At 46.0% G+C, this 19,929-nt stretch overlaps 1 protein-coding gene across 1 annotated transcript in view; it reads right to left on the reverse strand.

Annotated features, from left to right (window-relative positions):
- The window catches only part of ACAD9 (acyl-CoA dehydrogenase family member 9), an 81,026-nt gene that overhangs the window by 55,752 nt on the left and 5,345 nt on the right, over positions 1 to 19,929 (reverse strand). The window contains exon 2 of the mRNA XM_008154114.3: positions 3,411 to 3,504. Coding sequence (XP_008152336.2) covers positions 3,411 to 3,504 — 94 coding nt within the window. The remainder of the gene's footprint in view (positions 1 to 3,410; positions 3,505 to 19,929) is intronic.

Raw genomic sequence — 19,929 nt, forward strand, 5'->3', positions numbered from 1 at the left:
GTAGGAAACTAACTGTTTTTCTCTTGCTGCTTTTAAGATTCTTTGTCTTTTGCCCTTGGCATTTTAATTATGTGTCTTGGTGTGGTCCTCTTTGGATTCCTTGTTTGGGGTTCTCTGTGTTTCCTGGACTTGTAAGTTTGTTTATTTCATCAGGTAGGGGAAGTTTTATGTCATTTCTTCAAATAGGTTTTCAGTATCTTGCTCTCTCTCTGTTCTTCTGGCACCCCCATAATTTGGATGTTGGTACGCTTAAAGTTGTCCCAGAGGCTCCTTACACTATCTTCATATTTTTGGATTCTTTTTTCTTTTTGCTCTTCTGGTTGGGTGTTTTTTGCTTCAACATATTTCAAATCATTGATTTGATTCTCAGGATCCTCTAGTCTATCGTTGAATCCCTGTATGTTATTCTTTATTTCAGTCAGTTATATGCTTAATTTCTGACTGGTCCTTTTCCATTTTTTTGGCATTCTCACTAAGATCCTTGAAGGTCTCACTAAGTTCCTTGGAGGTTTCGAGAAGATTCTTGAGTAACCTTTTAACTGTGGTTTTGAAATGTATAATGTATATCCAGTAGTTTGCTTTCTTCCATTTCTTTCATTTGTGACATGTTTCTTTATCTCTGCATTTTGGCTGCTTCCCTGTGTTTGTTTCTATGTACTGGGTAGCTGCTAAGTCTCCTTTAGTTGATAGAGTGGCCTTGTGTAGCAGGTGTCCTATAGGGCCCAGTGGCTCAGCCTCCCCAATCACCTGAGGTGGACACTCTTGGTGCAGCCCTTTGTGGGCTGTGTGCACAGTTTTGTCGTAGTTGAGCCTTGATTGCTGTTGGTGTCACTGGGAGGAATTGACCTCCAGGCCATTTGGCTGTGGGGACCAGCTGCAACTATAGGGGGAGAGCTGCTGTGCAGGAGACACCCTTATGGATCAGGACTTGCTTCAGTGGGGCTTTGGTGCTCACTGAGCACTGAGTCCTCCCCTTGAGATGTCATTTATGGATGTGAAGAGTTGTAATCTGGTGTGGTCTCACACTGACCACTGGGTACACTGGCTCTTGGGTCTCCAAGGAGGTGCAGAGTCAGCCACTGCCTGAGGCCACCCAGCAGGAGCTACAGAGAGATCTGCAGATTCCTCATCTTTGTATTGAGTTTGGAAGTGCCCAGATGAGGCCCAGCTGTGAAGCAAGGCAGGCTGGTGCTGGTGCCGGGTCTTGGACCTTTTATTGATAGCTTTGGGACTCCCTGTCCCAGCTGCAGCTTATTTGACAGATTTTTAGCCTGAGAAAGGACAGGCCATTCATATGCAAAAGCCGCTGCACACAGCTTTGATGGGGTTGTAAATTGGGTAGGGTGGGGTCTCAGGGAATCACCAGAGTGGAACAAACAGAAATGGCTGCCAGTTAGCCCTCCACTGGGGAGGTCCCAGCACAGGAAACAATGACCTCTGTGAGCTCCTTTATCTGGAAGAAAGCCACTCCCGAGTTCCTGCCCAGATGCCAGACAGTCCAGTTTCTCCCCTTATGTGTCTGGGTCCCCCAGAGTCTTGCCTGGCACTGGAGGTCAGAGAAAGCAGGAGCTTGTAAGTTCAGTTCTTGGTGCCGGCCTTTTAAGAGGAGCAGCTGGGTCTCCAGCAGCCTGTGTGTCACTCAGCTCCAATCAGCACTGGTTTTTACAATCTGTAGTTTTTACTGCCCCTAGGGTAGTGATGGGCAACCTTTTGAGCTTGGTGTTTCAAACTTCGCCAAAAAACGGAGCATAACTCGGGTAGTGTGTCCCTTTGAGGAAAAAACATTATTTCCCGATATTTATAGTTTAAATAACATAAATGTTTCATCCTTGGCATGCGGCCACCTCAGCGGCCGCGTGTCATCAGAAATGGCACTGACACGCGTGTCAGAGTTTCGCCATCACTGCCCTAGGGACTTCTTTTCCCAGCTCTGGAACCCTGGGCTGGGGGGCTGGTGTGGGGATGGGACCCCTCGCTCCTCCAGGCGGCCTCCAAAGAGGCGATCTCCCTCCCAATTAAAGAAGTGGCACACCTGGCTGCCGGACCAGCCCGTTCTGCACCTCCGCCCCTCCTACCAGTCTCAGTGTGCTGTCTTCTTTACCTCTCTAGCTGTAGTTCTTCCATTCAGCCAGCTTTCTGGGGGTTCTGGATGATAGTTGTTCTGTATTTTAGTTGTACTTTTGATGTGGTGTGGGAGGCAGCGAGTACAGGCGTTTACCTATGCTGCCATCTTGGTTCTCCCTCAAACACCCTTTTTTGATAAAAACTCTCAGCAACGTGGGGATAGAGAGATCATACCTCAAAATAATAAAACCCTTATATGACAAATCTATAGCCAACACCATACTCAATGGTCAAATACTAAAACCATTTTTCCTAAGAACAGGAACAAGACGGTAAAATATTCAAAAGATTCAAAAAACCAAAATATACCACTCTTCACTATTTTTTGCTTGGAAATACTATTTTTCATTAAAAATATTGTTGATGTGCCGAACCGGTTTGGCTCAGTGGACAGAGCGTCGGCCTGCGGACTCAAGGGTCCCAGGTTCGATTCTGGTCAAGGGCATGTACCTTGGTTGCGGGCACATCCCCGGTGGGGGGTGTGCAGGAGGCAGCTGATGGATGTTTCTCTCTCATCGATGTTTCCAACTCTCTATCCCTCTCTCTTCCTCTCTGTAAAAAATCAATAAAATATATAAAAAATATATATATGTTGTTATGTAATATGTAATGGGTTGGTCATTTTTTTAAAGTAATAATTACGTTAAATTTCTCAGTTTTAATTTCTGATAGGGCATATATTGCTAAATAAAAGCCACATAAACAAGAACTGCTGAGGGTCCTCAGTTTGAGGAGCACTGCTGTCAATCTAGCATCACTGATCCTCAGGGAGCGCCTCAAGGCTGGCTGACCACACCCTAAGGAAGGGATCTTCCATCTACACTGGTACCCTCAACCCGCAGTCTGCAGCCTACTGCTGGTCCACAAACTATTCCTGACTCATAATAAGCTAAGTACCGAAATCAAGAGCAAACTTTTAGAAACATTTGCAACAATTTTACATTGCTACTCAACCAACCACATAGGGGCTTATATTTTATAAGTCCTTGGTTGTTTTTTTTATTTCATTTTCTAGTTGTTCATTTTTATGGTATTTTACAAAAGTGTCAGTCTGCAACACTTTGGAAATATTTAAAAGTGGTCCTTCACAGATATATTGAGAAACATTGAAATATAATTAAACAGCCATTGGGATAATCCTTAAAGCAAAATACTGTCAATAGACACTATTTCCCTATGATTAATGATACTCCAGAGAACTTCCCCTCTGTAAATAACTTCTAATATAAATGTCAAAGTATCACCCTAAAATGGAAATTGGTAATGGTAAAGAAAATCATACATACCCTCTTCAGTGAAGAATTTTTCTACGGGTCCCACAAAGTGATTGATTTCATTAAGTTCATCTTGACTAACTTCTGGAAATGGGAAAACCTCTTTCTAAAAATAAAAATTAGTAAAAATTAATTTTAGCAACTTTCCATAGTGGTAATATCAGTCAAAAAGGAAGGAAACAGCCCTGAGTGGTTTGGCTCAGTGGACAGAGCGTCGGGCCGTGGAATGAAAGGTCCTGGGTTCGATTTCGGTCAAGGGCATGTACCTTGGTTGCAGGCTCGATCTCCAGTAGGGGGTGTGCAGGAGGCAGCTGATCGGTGTTTCTCTATCATCGATGTTTCTAACTCTCTATCCCTCTCCCTTCCTCTCTGTAAAAAGTCAATAAAAATATTTAAAAAAAAAAAAAAAGGAAGGAAACGGATTGGCTAGGTCCCATATCTGGTAGGCAGGACATTACCAATTAAAGTAATTCGGAAAAAAAGCACAGAAGGTGCTTAAGATACAGGAATTGTATGTTAGTCTCCACCACCACCTAGATACATCCCCCTCCCCAACTCAAAAACTTTACTACTAATTTTTATTGCTTTCCTTATCAATAACAAGTTATGATGATTCCCCCATGAAACAGAGCCCTGAACTAACATTTCAGAGCCCTGGGTGCTATCTGCAGCTTACTAACTGTGTGGCCTTCACCAAATCTCTACCTCCCCATACTTCCTTTTTCTCACCTGTAATATGCAGGTAATATTTACTCAATGTCATTGTGAGAATCATGGAAGATAACTAGTGTGAAAGCTCTTTACTAAAACGTAAAATTTTATATTAGTTATTTTGTGAGTTCAAAGATGCTGCAGCTGACAAAAGCATAATGTGTGGTTACAAAGTCTGACATCTTGTCAGGTTCCCATCCAGTTGCACACTCCAGCCTCCATTCCTCCTGCTGGATAACAGCTGTTACTTTGAATGTGCAAGGTAACAGGGTCACTGAAGGAGGCACAGATGTTGAGCCAGATCAACCTTAATTCAGCCCTGGCTCTGCCACTTATTAGATGTGAGACTTGGATAAGTCACACAACCTGTGTTAGTGTTAGTTGATATCAAACCAACCAGATAATGTGTCCTGGAAATAAAAGTAATTGTAATTAATTATATCAGATACTGCTCTTGCCTTGACCTCATACCTGAAAAACAAATTAGCTTCAAATCTCGGTCTCAAACAAATGAGTGGACAATATTTCTGACTAGCCCAGGATTCCCCACTGGGCCATCACAATATATTACCTAAAGTCATCCTGCTGTGTGCTTGGTTCATTTGACTTTTTGGGCTCCAGATATTCCTGCCAGCATGACATGAGTATTTGGATTTGGAACTGCAGCTGCTGAGAACTGATGACCCAGATCACAAGCTGCCAGCCTCCAAAAGCCCTGCCTCTCTTCATGGCACCTCTCACCAAGTGTCTCCAGACAGATCTTCAAAGCAAAGGAATCTTCCATCTTTCCCCTCCAGGCCTTGAATATCTAATCAGCCACAAAACATTGCCCACTCTAGTAACATGCTCCCAACTCTGTTTTCTCCTCTGAGGCCCCATGACTACAGGCTTATATGTGGGGCCCTACCCAAAAGCGAAAGCTGATTTAAAGGAATTCCTGCCTTCAAGCCCACTCTCCCTGCCCTCAAGACTGTCTAGAAAGAAAGAAAGAAAAAAATGCTGACTCTACTCACTTTGCAGCCTCTCAGAACAAATCCAGCCCCTTAGCTGATTTACAGAGGCTCAACTCACTGCACCTGCATTCACAGCCTCATGGTTTCACCTGGGCCTTGCACAGTGAGCTGTGTTAGAGGAAGATTGTAAAATTACTAGAGGCCCGGTGCACGAAATTCGTGCATGGGGGGGCCTTCAGCCCAGCCTGCACCCTCTCCAATCTGGGATCCCTCTCACAATCCAGGACTGCTGGCTCCCAACTGCTCACCTGCCTGCTTTCCTGATTGCCCCTAACCGCTTCTGCCTGCCAGCCTGATTACCCCCTAACCACTCGCCTGCCAGCCTGATTGACGCCTAACTGCCTTCCCCTGCCAGCCTGGTTGTCCCTAACTGCCTTCCCATGTCAGCCTGGTCACCCCTAACTGCCCTCCCCTGCCGGTCTGGTCACCCCTCATTGCCCTCCCCTGCAGGCCTAGGTCCCTCCCAACTGCCCTTCCCTGCAGGCCTGGGTTCCCCCTAACTGCCCTCCCCTGCAGGCCTGGTCACCCCTAACTGCCCTCCCCTGCAGGCCTGGTCCCCCCCACAACTGCTCTCCCCTGCAGGCCTAGGTCCCTCCCAACTGCCCTTCCCTGCAGGCCTGGGTCCCCCCTAACTTCCCTCCCCTGCAGGCTTGATCACCCCCAACTGCCCTCCCTTGCAGGCGTGGTCCCTCCCAACTGCCCTCCCCTGCTAGTCATCTTGTGGCAGCCATCTTGTGTGTTGGAGTGATGGTCAATCTGCATATTACTCTTTTATTAGATAGGAGGGCTAGAGGCCTGGTGCACGAAATTCATGCACTCGGGGCAGGGGGGCATCCCTCAGCACAGCCTGCGCCCTTTCACACTCTGGGAGCCCTCGGGGGATGTCCAACTACTGGCTGTCGGACATCCTTAGCGCTGCTGCGGAGGTGGGAGAGGCTCTCGCCACTGCCGCTGCGCTCGCCAACCATGAGCCCAGCTTCTGGCTGAGTGATGCTCCCCCTATGGGAGCGCACTGACCACCAGGGGGCAGCTCCTGCATTGAGCGTCTGCCCCCTGGTGATCAGTGTGTGCCATAGCGACCAGACGTTCTGCCATTCAGTCGATTTACATATTAGCCTTTTATTATATAGGATTCTGGTACTAATGAGCACTCCAGATGAGAAGAGAACAGGCTGGGAACTAGTTGGCCCTCAAGCACAACCAAATAATAACTGCTACAAGAAGAGAGATCTCAAGTGTATGTAAAAGGAAATCTCTGATATCAATGTTTAAAAACTAAATGAAGTGCCTCATGGGCACTAGGTTCAATTTCCATCAGCAGTTTTCAAATGTTTCAAAGCAGTAAAACATTTTTCAACTAAATTCAGTACAGAAACCAAACATGTAAAAGAGATAAAACTCAAGCTTCTTTGGTTGTGATGTAAAAGGGGAGAAAGGTCACCCAAATATCTCTCATTCAACTTCCCACTGGTCCCAGGGGAACTTCCATGAAAAGTGAGGGATCAACTGAGAGCAGTGTGACAACTACTGGTCTAGATGGCCTTGAAGATCTCTTTCTATTCTCAAATTCTAAGCATCTCAGATGCCATGTTCTGCTCAAACCCCTATAGATGCTGTGAGAGATAATAATGGCCTGAATCAGGGCAATGGTAGTGAGGTGCTTAAAATCGGACAGATTCTAAATATTAACCTGAAGGTAGAGAAAATAAGATTTGCTGTCAGATTACTTGAGATTATGAGAATAAGAGGCATCAAAGGTGATTCCAGGAAACTGGCCTGAACAAGTTGAACAAATAGTTGCCACCATCTATGATGAAGACTGGTGGCAGGAGAGGATTGGATGGGGAGACCAGGAACTCAGTTTTGCATGTACAAATTTGAGATGCCTATTAGACATCTAGTGGAGCTTTTAGTAGAAAGGTAGACATAAAAGGAGTCTGAAGTTCAGAGGAGAAATCTGAGCTGGAGAAATAAACATGCGACATCAGGATATTGACAGTATTTAAAGCAACAATACCAAACTAGATCATCCAAGGTAGGATTGTAGATGAAAAGATCTACAGACCGAGTCTTAGAGAAAACCAGTTCTGGCAGCCACCATTCCTAGGAGAACAAAACCATAAATGCACAAACAAGCCTTTCCAGTCCACCCCACCACCACACATCAGAGAGGGGTCCAATGGAGACACCTGGGACAACTCAGATAGGACAACATTGCTGTCAGCATCTAGTTGCAGGAGAAAGTGCTAGGTTCTCGAGGCACAGAACCCCCATTGTCCACCATACTCCCACAAAGGAATGGTGCCCTGAGACTGAGGCAACCTGATTACACAGGGGACCCCCACATCACCAAGGAATATAGGGCATTTTCCATGGCCCAGCCAAAACCACCCCAACAGAGATCTCTGAGGCAATAGACATATAAATAAGAGAAAATAAAAACTTGCACTTCAGGTGTCTAGACAGAGAAATAACCCATCAAATACCATGAATAACCAAGGTAACATAGTAGCTCAAAAAGATGAAAAGTTTCCAGAAAATAAATGTAAAGACATGGAAATATGTGATTTAAATGGCAGAGAAGTCAAGATTGCAGTTCTGGAAACAAAACAAACAACAAAAAACCACCTCAACAAGTTACATGAAAATTCAGAAGGGCATTTTTATGAACTCAGAAATAAAATCTATGAAAAAAAGGACACCTGCCCTGACCAGTTTGGCTCAGTGGATAGAGCATCGGGCCACTGACTGCAAGGTCCTGGGTTCAATTCTGGTCAAGGGCATGTTCCTTGGTTGCAGGGCCCGGGCCCTAGTCAGGGCCCGTGCAGGAGACAACCAATCAATGTGTTTCTCTCACATCGATATTTTTCTCTGTCTTTGTCTCTCTCTTCCACTCTCTCTAAAAATCAATGAAAAAATATCCTCGTGAGGATTTTTAAAAAAGTTTTGGCTCAGTGGATAGAGCTCGGCCTGCGGACTGAAAGGTCCCGGGTTCGATTCCGTCAAGGGCATTACCTTGGTTGCGGGCACACCCCAGTGGGGGGCGTGCAGGAGGCAGCTGATCGATGTTTCCTCTCATCGATGTTTCTAACTCTCTCCCTCTCCCTTCCTCTCTGTAAAAAATCAATAAAATATATTTTAAAAAAATAAATAAATAAATAAATAAATAAATAAATAAAAAAGAGAATGAAGAATAAAAAAGAACAGCCCAGCCAGTGTGGCTCAGTGGTTGAACACCAACCTATGAACCAGAAGGTCACAGTTCAATTCCTGGTCGGGGCATATGCCCAGGTTGCAGGCTCCATCCCCAGTGTGGAGTGTGCAGAAGGCAGTGGATCAATGATTCTCTCTTATCATTCATTAGAGGCCTGGTGCATGAAATTCATGCACTGGGGGGGTGGGTGCAGGGCAGTTCCTCAGTCCAGCCTGCGCCCTCTTGCAGTCCGGGTCCCCTCGCTCCTTACTGCTCGCCTGCTCGTTGCTCCTTAACGCCGCCGCAGAAGCGGGAGAGGCTCCGCCACTGCCGCTGTGCTCGCCAGCCGTGAGCCCGGCTTCTGGCTGACCGGCGCTCCCCCTGTGGAAGCGCACTGACCACCAAGGGACAGCTCCTATGTTGAGCGTCTGCCCCCTGGTTGCACATCATAGCGACTGTTCGTTCTGCGGTAACTGTCGCTTAGGCTTTTATTATACAGAAGATGTTTCTATCTCTCTCCCTCTCCCTTCCTCTGAAATCAGTAAAAAACACATATATATATATTTATATATATATTTAAGAAAAAAAGAAAAAGAAGTGAAAAAAGACAGATGAAGAATACATAAACTAGCAAGCTAGGAAATAAAACAGACCAGGTGGAGAAAAAATTAAATATCAAAGACAGAAATACAGCCGAAACCGGTTTGGCTCAGTGGAAAGAGCGTCGGCCTGCGGACTCAAGGGTCCCAGGTTCAATTCCGGTCAAGGGCATGTACCTTGGTTGCGGGCACATCCCCAGTAGGGGGTGTGCAGGAGGCAGCTGATCGATGTTTCTCTCTCATCAATGTTTCTAACTCTCTATCCCTCTTTCTTCCTCTCTGTAAAAAATTAATAAAATATTAAAAAATAAAAGACAGAAATACATAAGTGATTCAGATGCAAGAAGAGATTTGAGAGCAAAAAATAAAAGAAGAACCCTACCAGAACTACCTGACTCCATCAGAAAGAACAATCCTATCTAATAAAAGAGTAATATGCAGATTGACCATCACTCCAACACACAAGATGGCTGCCCCCATGTGGTCAAAGATGGCTGCCCCCATGTGGACATAAGATGGCCACCACAGGATGGCCTGCAGGGGAGGGCGGTTGGGAGGGACCAGGTCTGCAAGGGAGGGCAGTTGTGGGCGATCAGGAGCAGGGGAGGGCAGTTGGGAGGAACCAGGCCTGCAATGGAGGGCAGTTGGGGGCAATCAGGCTGGCAGGGAGCAGTTAGGCATCAATCAGGCTGGCAGGGGAGTGGTTAGGGGGTGATCAGGCTGGCAGGCAGAAGCGGTTAGGGGCAATCAGGAAGGCAGGCAGGCGAGCAGTTGGGAGCTAGCAGTCCTGGATTGTGAGAGGGATGTCCGACTGCCCGTTTGAGCCAGATCCTACCGGGATCTGGCCTAAACGGGCAGTCGGACATCCCTCGAGGGGTCCCAGATGGAGAGGGTGCAGGCTGGACTGAGGGACACACACCCCCGTGCACGAATTTCGTGCACCGGGCCTCTAGTATAAAAATAATTGGTATAATGAAAAAAAGAAGGGAACAATGACCTCACTGTGATTCCAGGTGTGTGATGAAATGTCTATGTCCTGTCCTTCCCATGCACAAGCCCAGCAGTGGCAGCCACAAACTGTGCATCGCTTGTAGCTTGGAACAAGTTGCCAAGGGACGCTGTCTGACACTGGCCTACACCAGAGTCCCTCCCAAGAGGCCCAGAACCAATACACCAAATGACCAGCTTCAGACAACATCGGAGCAGGCTCCATCAAACTTGATCAACAGCATACCCAAAGGAAGATCCCAGCAGCACCTGCGCAGCAGCTCATATGCCATGTCGGGGTTGAGCTTCACAGTCAGCCAGTCTGAGAATCAATCCCATGTACAAACTGGCCACCACGAATCACGACTCAATTACAACAGAAGGCCCACAAAAGCCATACAAAGGACACTGCTAGAGCACGCAGCTCAGATCAAGGCGACTGCACCACTGGGTTCCACAGGACACCTACTACGTAAGGCCATCCCAGGAAGACTGGGAGTCATAGCAGATCTATTTTATACATACAGACAAACACAAAGAGGCAACCCAAATGGGGAGACAAGGAAACAGGCCCCAAATGAAAGGAGAAATCTCCAGAAAAAAGAGCTAAATGAAATGGAGGCAAGCAACCTATCAGATATAGAGTTATAAAGATGCTCAAGGAATTTAGAGATAACTACACCAGCATGAGAAAGGACATACAGACCATAAAAAAAAATTCTCAGGAAAAAAATCCATATCTGACATCAAGAATAAACTGAAAGGAATAAAGAGTAGGTTGAATGAAGCAGAGGATCAAATCAACAATTTGGAAGAAAAGGTAGAAGAAAAAAAATAACCAGAGCAGCAAAAAGAAAAAAAGAATTTAAAAAATGAGAATTGTTTAAGGGAACTTTGGACAACATGAAGCTAACAACATTTGCATTACAGGGGTATCAGAAGAAGTGAGCGAGCAAGGATCAAGAACTTATTTGAAGAAACAACAACAGAGAAAATTTCTAACCTGGTGAAGAAAAAAGACACACAAGTCCATAAATCACAGAGTCCCAAATAAGATAAACCCAGAGGCTCACACCAAAATACATCCTAATTAAAATGCCAAAGGTTAAAGAGAAAAGAGCGAATCTTAAAAGCAGCAAGAGAAAACAGTTAATTCCATAAAACTGTTAGCAAGTCTCTCAAAAGAAACATTCAGGCCAATAGGTATTGGAATGAAATATTCAAAGTAATGAAAAGAACCTAAAACTGAGACCACTTTAACCAGCAAGGCTATCATTTAAAAATGGAGAGCCTGGCTGCCGTGGCTCAGTGGTTGAGCATCAACCTATGAACCAGGAGGTCATGATTCAATTACCGGTCAGGGCACATGCTAGGATTGTGGGCTCGAACCCCAGCGTGGGGTATGCAGGAGGCAGCTGGACAATGATTCTCTCTTATCAATGATGTTTCTATCTCTCTCCCCCTCTCCCTTCCTCTGAAATCAGTAAGAATATATTTTTAAAAAATAATAAAATAAAAATAAATAAGTAAGTAAATAAAAATGAAGGAGAGCCCAGCTGGTGTGGCTCAGCGGTTGAGCACTGACCCATGAACCAAGAGGTAACCATTTCAATTCCTAGGCTGTGGGCTTGATCCACAGTGGGGGCTGTGCAGGAGGCAGCTGATCAATGTTCTCTCATTGATATTTCTACCTCTATCCCTCTCCCTTCCTCTCTGCCTAAAAAATCAATAAAAACCTATATTTTTTAAAAAATAAACAAATATAAAAAATAAAGAAATTTAAAAAAAAAAATAAATAAAAAAAATAAAAAATAAAAAATAAAAAATATAAAAATGAAGGAGAAATAGCTTCCATACAAGAAAATGCTAAAGGAGTTTGTTACCACCAAACCAGTATTACAAGAAATGTTAAAGGGCCGGCTTTAAAAAGTAGAAGGGGGGTAAAAATCAGAGACACAAAAGAAAAAAAGAATAAAATGGCAATAAATACTTACTTATCAATAATTAGTTTAAATGTAAATGGCTTAAATACTCCAATCAAAAGATATAGGGTAGCTGAACTTGATAAGAAAGCAAGACCCATATCTACAAGATAAACACAGACAAAAAGTAAAGGGATGAAAAAAATATTTCATGCAAATGGAAAAAAAAACACTTGGTGTAGCAATACTTATATTTAACAAAATAGAGTTTAAAACAAATGCTATAGTAAGAGACAAAGAAGGACACTACACAGTGATAAAGGAAGCAATCCAAAAAGAGAATATAACCCTTATAAACATTTATGCACCCAATATAGGAGCACCTAAATATGTAAAGCAAATCTTGATGGACAGAAAGGGAGAGATCCACAGTAATATAGTCATAGTAGGGTGTGTTTTTTAAATCCTTACCTGGGGTTATGTTTTCATTCACTTTAAAAAGAGAGGGAGAGGGAGAGGGAGCAGGAGCGGGAGAAACATAGATGTGAAAGAGATCAGCCCCCGTCCACTGTCCCCGTCTCAACTGGAGATCAAACCCATAACCAAGTTATGCACCCTGAGAATAGAACCCGCAATCTTTTGGTGTACGGGACCACACTCCAATCAACCAAGACACCTGGCCAGGGCCATAGCAGGGGATTTTAACACCACATTGACATAATGAATAGATCTACACCCAGAAAATCAACAAGAAAACAGTAGCCTATACTATCACAGTAAATTAGATGGAGTTAATTGATATATTCAGAGCATTTCACCCCAAAGCAGCAGAATATACATTCTTTTCAAGCACACATGGAACGTTTCCTAGGATAGATCACATGTTAGGACACAAAACAGATCTCAATAAGAAAAGTGAAATCAGCCGAAACCGGTTTGGCTCAGTGGATAGAGCGTCGGCCTGCGGACTCAAGGGTCCCAGGTTCGATTCCGGTCAAGGGCATGTACCTTGGTTGTGGGCACGTCCCCAGTGGGGGGTGTGCAAGAGGCAGCTGATCGATGTTTCTCTCTCATCGATGTTTCTAGCTCTCTATCCCTCTCTCTTCCTCTGTAAAAAATCAAAAAAAAAAAAAAAAAAAGAAAAGTGAAATCATATCAAACATCTTCTCTGACCATAATGCTATGAAACTTGAAATCAACCACAAGAAAAAAACTGAAAAACAGATAAAGACACAGAGATGAAGTAAGATGTTAGTAAACAATGAGATCAAGGAAGAAATCAAAAGATACCTTGAAGCAAATGAAAATGATAACACAACAATCCAAAATCTATGGCACACAACAAAAGCAGTCCTAAGAGGGAAATTAATAGCATTACAGGCTATCTCAAGAAACAAGAAAAAGCTTAAATAAACAATCTAACTTTAAAATTAAAGAAACTTGAGAAAGAACAACAAACAAAGCCCAGAGTGAGTAGAAGGAAATAAATAAGATCAGAGCAGAAATAAAGTTTAAAAATACAATAAAAAAGATCAATGAAACAAAGAAATGATTCTTTGAAAAGATACTGGTAAACATGATTGACAAACCTTTTACCAGACTCATCAAGGAAAAAAAAAGAGAGAGAGGACAAAAATAAATAAAAGAGGAGAAGTAACAACTGACACCAAAGAAATACAAAGGATTGTAAGAAAATATTGGGAAAAACTACATGCCAACAAATTGAACATTCTGGAAGAAATGAATAAATTCCTAGAAACATAGTACAATCTTCCAAAACTGAATCAGGAAGAATCAGAGAATCTGAATAGACATATTATAATTAATGAAATCAAAGGAGTAATTGAAACAAACAAACAAAAAAAACCTCCCAACAAATAAAAGTCCTAGACTGGATGGCTTCACAGGTGAATTTTAACTATATTCAAAGAAAAACTAACACCTATGCTTCTTAAACTATTCCAAACGATTCAAGAGGAGGGAAAGCTCTCAAGCCCATTATACAAGGCCAGAATTATTCTAATTCTAAAACCTGATAAAGACATTACAAAGAAAGAAAATTATAGGTCAATATCCCTGATGAATATAGATGCTAAAATCCTCAACAAAATATTAGCTAACCAGGTCCAGCAATACATTAAAAAGATCATACACCATGATCAAATGGGACTTATTACTAGAATGCAAAGATGTTCAACATCCACAAATCAATAAACATGATATGCCACATAAACAAAATGAAGGATAAAAGCCACATGACCAGATGCAGAAAAAGCATTTGATAAAACCCAACTACCGTTTATGATAAAAACTCTCAGCAAAGTGGGAAGTGGGAATAGAGGAAACATAACCCAATGTAATAAAATCCATATATGACAAACCCACAGCCAATATAATACTCAATGGGCAAAAATTAAGTGTTTCCCTTAAGATCAGGAACAAGACAGGGATGTTCGCTTTCACCACTCTTATTCAACACAGTACTGGAAGTCCTAGCCACAGCAATCAGACAAGAAGAAAAAATAAAAGGAATCCAAATAGTAAAGAAGGAAGTAAAACTATTATTTGCAGATGACATGATATTGTACATAGAAAACCCTAAAGACTCCACCAAAAAAAACTACTACATTTAATAAATTCAGCAAAGTAGCAGGATACAAAATTAATATTCAGAAATCAGTGGCATTTCTATACACCAATAATGAATTGACAAACTGAAAAAAAAAATCCCATTTACTATTGCAACAAGAATAAATAAAGTACCTAGAAATAAATTTAACAAAGGAGGTAAAAGACCTTACTCGGAAAATAATAAAATACTAAAGAAATAAAATTGAGGAAGATACAAATATGGAAGCATATATTGTATTCATGGACTGGAAGAATTAGTATCATTAAAATATCCATACTACCCAAAGCAATCTATAGATTAAACACAATTCCTATTAAAATACCAATGGCATACTTCACAGATCTAAAACAGACATTCCAGCCCTTGCTGGTTTGATTCAGTGGATATATCATCGGCCTTCGGACTGAAGAGTCCCGGGCTCGATTCCAGTCAAGGACACATGACTGGGTTGCAGGCTTGATCCCCATTAAGGGACACGCAGGAGGCAGCCAATCAATGATTCACTCTCATCATTGATGTTTCTCTCTCTCCCTCTCCCTTCCTCTCTGAAATCAATAAGAATATATTTTTAAAAAATAAAAATAAAACAGACATTCCAAAAATTTATATGGAACCCCTCAAAAAAACCACAAAAACCCCTTTATAGCCTCAGCAATCTTGTGAAAGAAGAACCAAGTTGGCAGTATTACAATAACTGATATCAAACTATACTACAAGAAACTGTAATCAAAACAGCTTGGTAGATGGCGGCATAGGTGAAAGAAGATGGCGGCATAGGTGAAACACCTAACCTGCAGCCGGGCACAACAATTTCAAAGGCACAACTAGAGGTCAGAACGGACATCGTCCAGAACCACAGGAGAGCTGGCGGACTGAAATGCCCACAGCTGGGGGGAAGGAGAAGGCCACGGGGACAATCGGGGGAGCCGTAAAAGCCTGAGGTATGGAGAAACTGGCGGAGACACGAGCACGCGCGCCTGCGGGGAGGATGGAGCCGGAGAGGAAGGGGCGGCTGACGGCCTGGCCGGCGTTCACTGGCAGGAAGGAGATAAAGGCTCCGGAGTGCGCTAAGCGCCGGCTCCAACTGCACTGAGCGCCAGTTCCGGGCGAAACCCTGGGAAGCCAGGCGCAGGCTGGGGGAATGAATCTGGGCTGTGGGGCGCAGGCACAGAGGAGCGGGGGAAGGCAGAGCTCCAGAGGCGCGCACGGGAAGGGGCGCAAAGGACGGACTGTTGCCTGCGCCACTGAACTGCCCTAGCGGGAAGGAGACATAAGCTCAGGACCGTGCTGAACCCCAGTTCCGACTGCACTGAACCCCAGTTCCGGGCGAAACCCTGGGAAGCCAGGCGCACGCTGGGGGAATGAATTTGGGCTGTGGGGCGGAGGCACAGAGAAGCGGCGGCTCCAGACGCGCGCACTGGAAGGTGCGCAGAGGACGGACTTTTGCCTGCGCCACTGGGTGGCCCTGCTGGGAAGGAGACAGGGACGCCAGACTGCGCTGAGACCCAGTTCCAACTACACTGAAACCCAGTTCCAGGCGAGAATCTGGGAGTCCAGATTCATTAGGGGAGAGACTAGACTGTTTGGCAGTGGGCGAAACTCCAGGGCGCGTTTCTCTCAGAGGTGTTTGCAAGGAATACAGAGGGACACAGACACAGGAGCCTCATAGGGCGGGGCTGACAGGAAGCCAAGGTTGTAGGCTCAACCCTGTAGCTCCGCCCCAGCCAAGCTGAGCAGAAGCTTTTTCCTGCTGAGTGCCTCAGGTAGTGGCTGACCCACACTACATTGGAGACCCAGAAACGAGGGCATCTAGTGGTTGGTGGGAGATGACACCAGATTTCAATCACTTGCATAAGGGAGGCATTCTAGAGGCAGACTCAGTGAGCGCCAAGGCATTGCTGCATCAAGACCTGGCCCACAAACATGTCTCCTGCACAGCAACTCTTCCTATATAGACAAAGAGGGTCCTCACGGCCAATTGGCCTGGAGGACAATTCCTCCCAGTGACACCAACAACAATCAAGACTTAACTGTACAAAGGAGGACCAAGATGGAGATATAGGGCGGCAGCCTGATCGTTGCCTACCACAACAATATTGAGACTACGACGGGAGAGCAGAGCAGACACCAGCCAGAAAGACCGGGGGGCTGGCTGAGCAGATGCTCTACAACTAGAATAAAAGAGAGGGGTACGCAGGATGATGCTGATGCCGGTGACCCAAAGTCCACACTTTAAGAACTATGGCTCAGGCGACACAATGGTGGCCAGGAACGTGCTCGGCGCAGTTCCCCCGGCGGTCTCCGGCTGAGGGGACGGCTCCACTCGCTGCCGAGCACGGACAGACGAGCCCCTGGGAGACATGAGGTGGGAGACTCCGTGCTTGCTGACCTCCGAGTCCTTCAAGAATCTCAATGCCCCGAAGTGGCCAGGTGCGCACGCTCAGCGACTGGCCACCGTTGCAGACCCAAGGGCCGACGCAGCGACACCGGACCAGCCCACCGCCGGGCACCGGGCACACCGGAGCCTTGCCGAGCCCGCCGCCCAACGAGTTCTGCGGCAGCCGCCCTGGAGCTCTGAGAAAATGACCGAAGGAATTGCTGAGAGGGAATTGACCAACAGGAATTGGGATCAAGAAGACGAAACCCCGCTGAGACCCGAGTCCAGGCGAGCCTGCGAGCCTCTGGGCTCAGATGTGGTCACACGCCTCTGGGTCTAGGTGAGGCCTCACGCCCCTGGGTTTGGGTGAGGCCACGTGCCCCTGGGTCCAGGTGAAGCTGGATTCTGGGTTCGGGTGAGGCCATGTGCCCCTGGGTCCGGGCGAATCTGAACCCTGGGTCCGGGTGAGGCCGTGGGCCCCTGGATCCGGGTAAGGCTGGGTCCCGAGTACGGGTGAGGCCGTGAGCCCCTGGATCCGGGTGAGACCACGCGACCAGGGGTCTGAGAGAGGTAACGCGCCCCTGGGTCCGGGTGGCTTCGTGCACCTAGGTCCAGGTGAGGACACGTGCCCCTGGGTCTGAGAGAGGCCACGCACCCCTAGGTCCGGGCGAGACCATGTGTCCCTGGATCCGGGTGGGGCCTCGTGCACCTAGGCCCGGGTGGGGCCGCGTGCCCCTGGGTCTGGGGGAGGCCAGGCGTCCCTGGGTCCGGGTGAGACCGTGTGTCCCTGGATCCGGGTGAGGCCTCGTGCGCCTAGGCCCGGGTGAGGCCACGTGCCCCTGGGTCTGGGGGAGGCCAGGCGTCCCTGGGTCTGGGTGAGACCGTGTGTCCCTGGATCCGGGTGAGGCCTCGTGCGCCTAGGCCCGGGTGAGGCCACGTGCCCCTGGGTCTGGGGGAGGCCAGGCGTCCCTGGGTCCGGGTGAGACCGTGTGTCCCTGGATCCGGGTGAGACCTCGTGCACCTAGGCATGGGTGAGGTCACGTGCCCCGGGGTCTGAGAGGCCAAGCGTCCCTGGGTCCGAGTGAGACCATGTGTCCCTGGATCCGGGTGAGGCCGCGTGCACCTAGACCTGGGTGAGCCCAAGTGGCCCTGGGTCTGGGAGAGGCCAAGCGTCCCTGGGTCCGGGTGAGACCATGTGTCCCTGGAACCAGGTGAGGCCTTGTGCAACTAAGCCCGGGTGAGGCCACGTGCCCCTGGGTCTGGAAGAGGCCAAGCGTCCCTGGGTACGGGTGAAGCCAGATCCTGGGTCCGGGTGAGGCTGTGCGCCCCTGGATCCATCCGGGTGAGGCTGGGTCCCAGGCCCGGGTGAGACCACGCGCCCCTTGGGTATGGGTGAGGCCACGTGCCCCTTAGTCCGGGTGACGCCGTGCCCCTGGGTTCAGCCAAGACCAAACCAGAGGGAGTCGGACCTCCATTACCACCATTTGTCCACCATCCAGAGCTGAGGGGTCAGTGCTGACATGTACACATAAGGAACTACTGGTCATTGAAATTGGGTCTCAAAAGAACTGTTGGTCCAGGGGGAAGCTCGCTACAGATTGATTCATTTGCCTGTCAGCATAACTATTATTGCTCGTCTCACATTCAGTTCTTATTAGTATATATCTAGTGACATATGATCTCGCTCATCTAGGGGAAATGATGAACAACATAGACTGAGGAACAAGAACAGAACCAGAAGCAAGGAGGCATCGATCGGACTATCGGGCCTCAGAGGGAGGATAGGGGAGGGTAGGGAGAGGGTGGGGGGGAGGGGGAGAGTTCAACCAAAGGACCTGTATGCATGCATATAAGCCTATCCAACGGTTAAGTTCAACAGGGGATTGGGGCATGCGTGGGGAGAGGGGTGGGATGGGAATGGGGGGATGAGGACAAATATGTGACACCTTAATCAATAAAGAAATTAAAAAAAAAAAAAACAGCTTGGTATTGGCATAGGAAAAGGCATCAAGGAGAGAGAACCAACATGGTGGCATAGGTAAATGCTGGTACTAGCCACCTCCCACAGCCAAATCAAAATTACAACTAAAATACAGAACAACCATTATTCAGAACAGTGTGAAAGCTGGCTAAACAGAAGCCCTAAAATAGAGAAGTAAAGAGGAAAACACGTTGAGACTGGTAGGAGAGGTGGAAGTGCAGAACAGACTGGTCCGAAACACACGTGAGCCGTTTTTTTAATCAGAGGGATATCCTTCCCTGCAGAGGCCACCATGAGGAACAAGGGGTCCCAGCCCCACACCAGACATCATTGAAAACCTATTTGAAGAAATAATTACAGAAAACTTCCCCTACCTGGTGAAATAAACAAACTTACAAGTCCAGGAAGCACAGAGAGTCCCAATCGAGAGGAACCCGAAGAGGCCCACACCAAGATACATCATAATTAAAATGCCAAGGGCTAAAGAAAGAGAGAATCTTAAAAGCAGCAAGAGAAAAGCAGTTAGTTACATACAAGGGAGTGCCCATAAGACTGATAGCTGATTTCTCAACAGAAACTATGCAGGTCAGATGGGAGTGACAAGAAATATTCAAAGAAAAAAAAAATATTCAAAGTGATGAATAGCAAGGACCTACAACCAAGATTGCTCTACCCAGTAAAGCTATCATTTAGAATTGAAGGTCGGATAAAGAGCTTCACAGAGAAGAAAAAGCTAAAGGAATTAATCACCACCAAACCAGTATTACATGAAATGTTGACGGGTATTCTTTAAGAAGAGGAAGAAGAAGGAGAAAAAGATAAAAAATATGAATAATAAAATGGCAATAAATACATACCTATCACCAATTGAATCTAAAAATAAACAAATAAGGAATCTAATGAATAGAATAAACTGGTGAATAAAATAGAATCCAAGGCATGGAAATGGAACAGACTAATGATTCGTAGAGTGAAGGGAGCTGGGGGGGAGGGGGAGGAGATTAAACAAAGATCTTATAATGCATATATGCATTACCTATGAACGCAGAAAATAGGGTGGTGAAGGCCTGGGCAGGGTGGGAACCAAGTGGAGGGAGGCTATGGGAGGGTGGAGGG

Source organism: Eptesicus fuscus, chromosome 9 (assembly GCF_027574615.1).
Source record: "Eptesicus fuscus isolate TK198812 chromosome 9, DD_ASM_mEF_20220401, whole genome shotgun sequence".
NCBI lineage: Eukaryota > Metazoa > Chordata > Mammalia > Chiroptera > Vespertilionidae > Eptesicus > Eptesicus fuscus.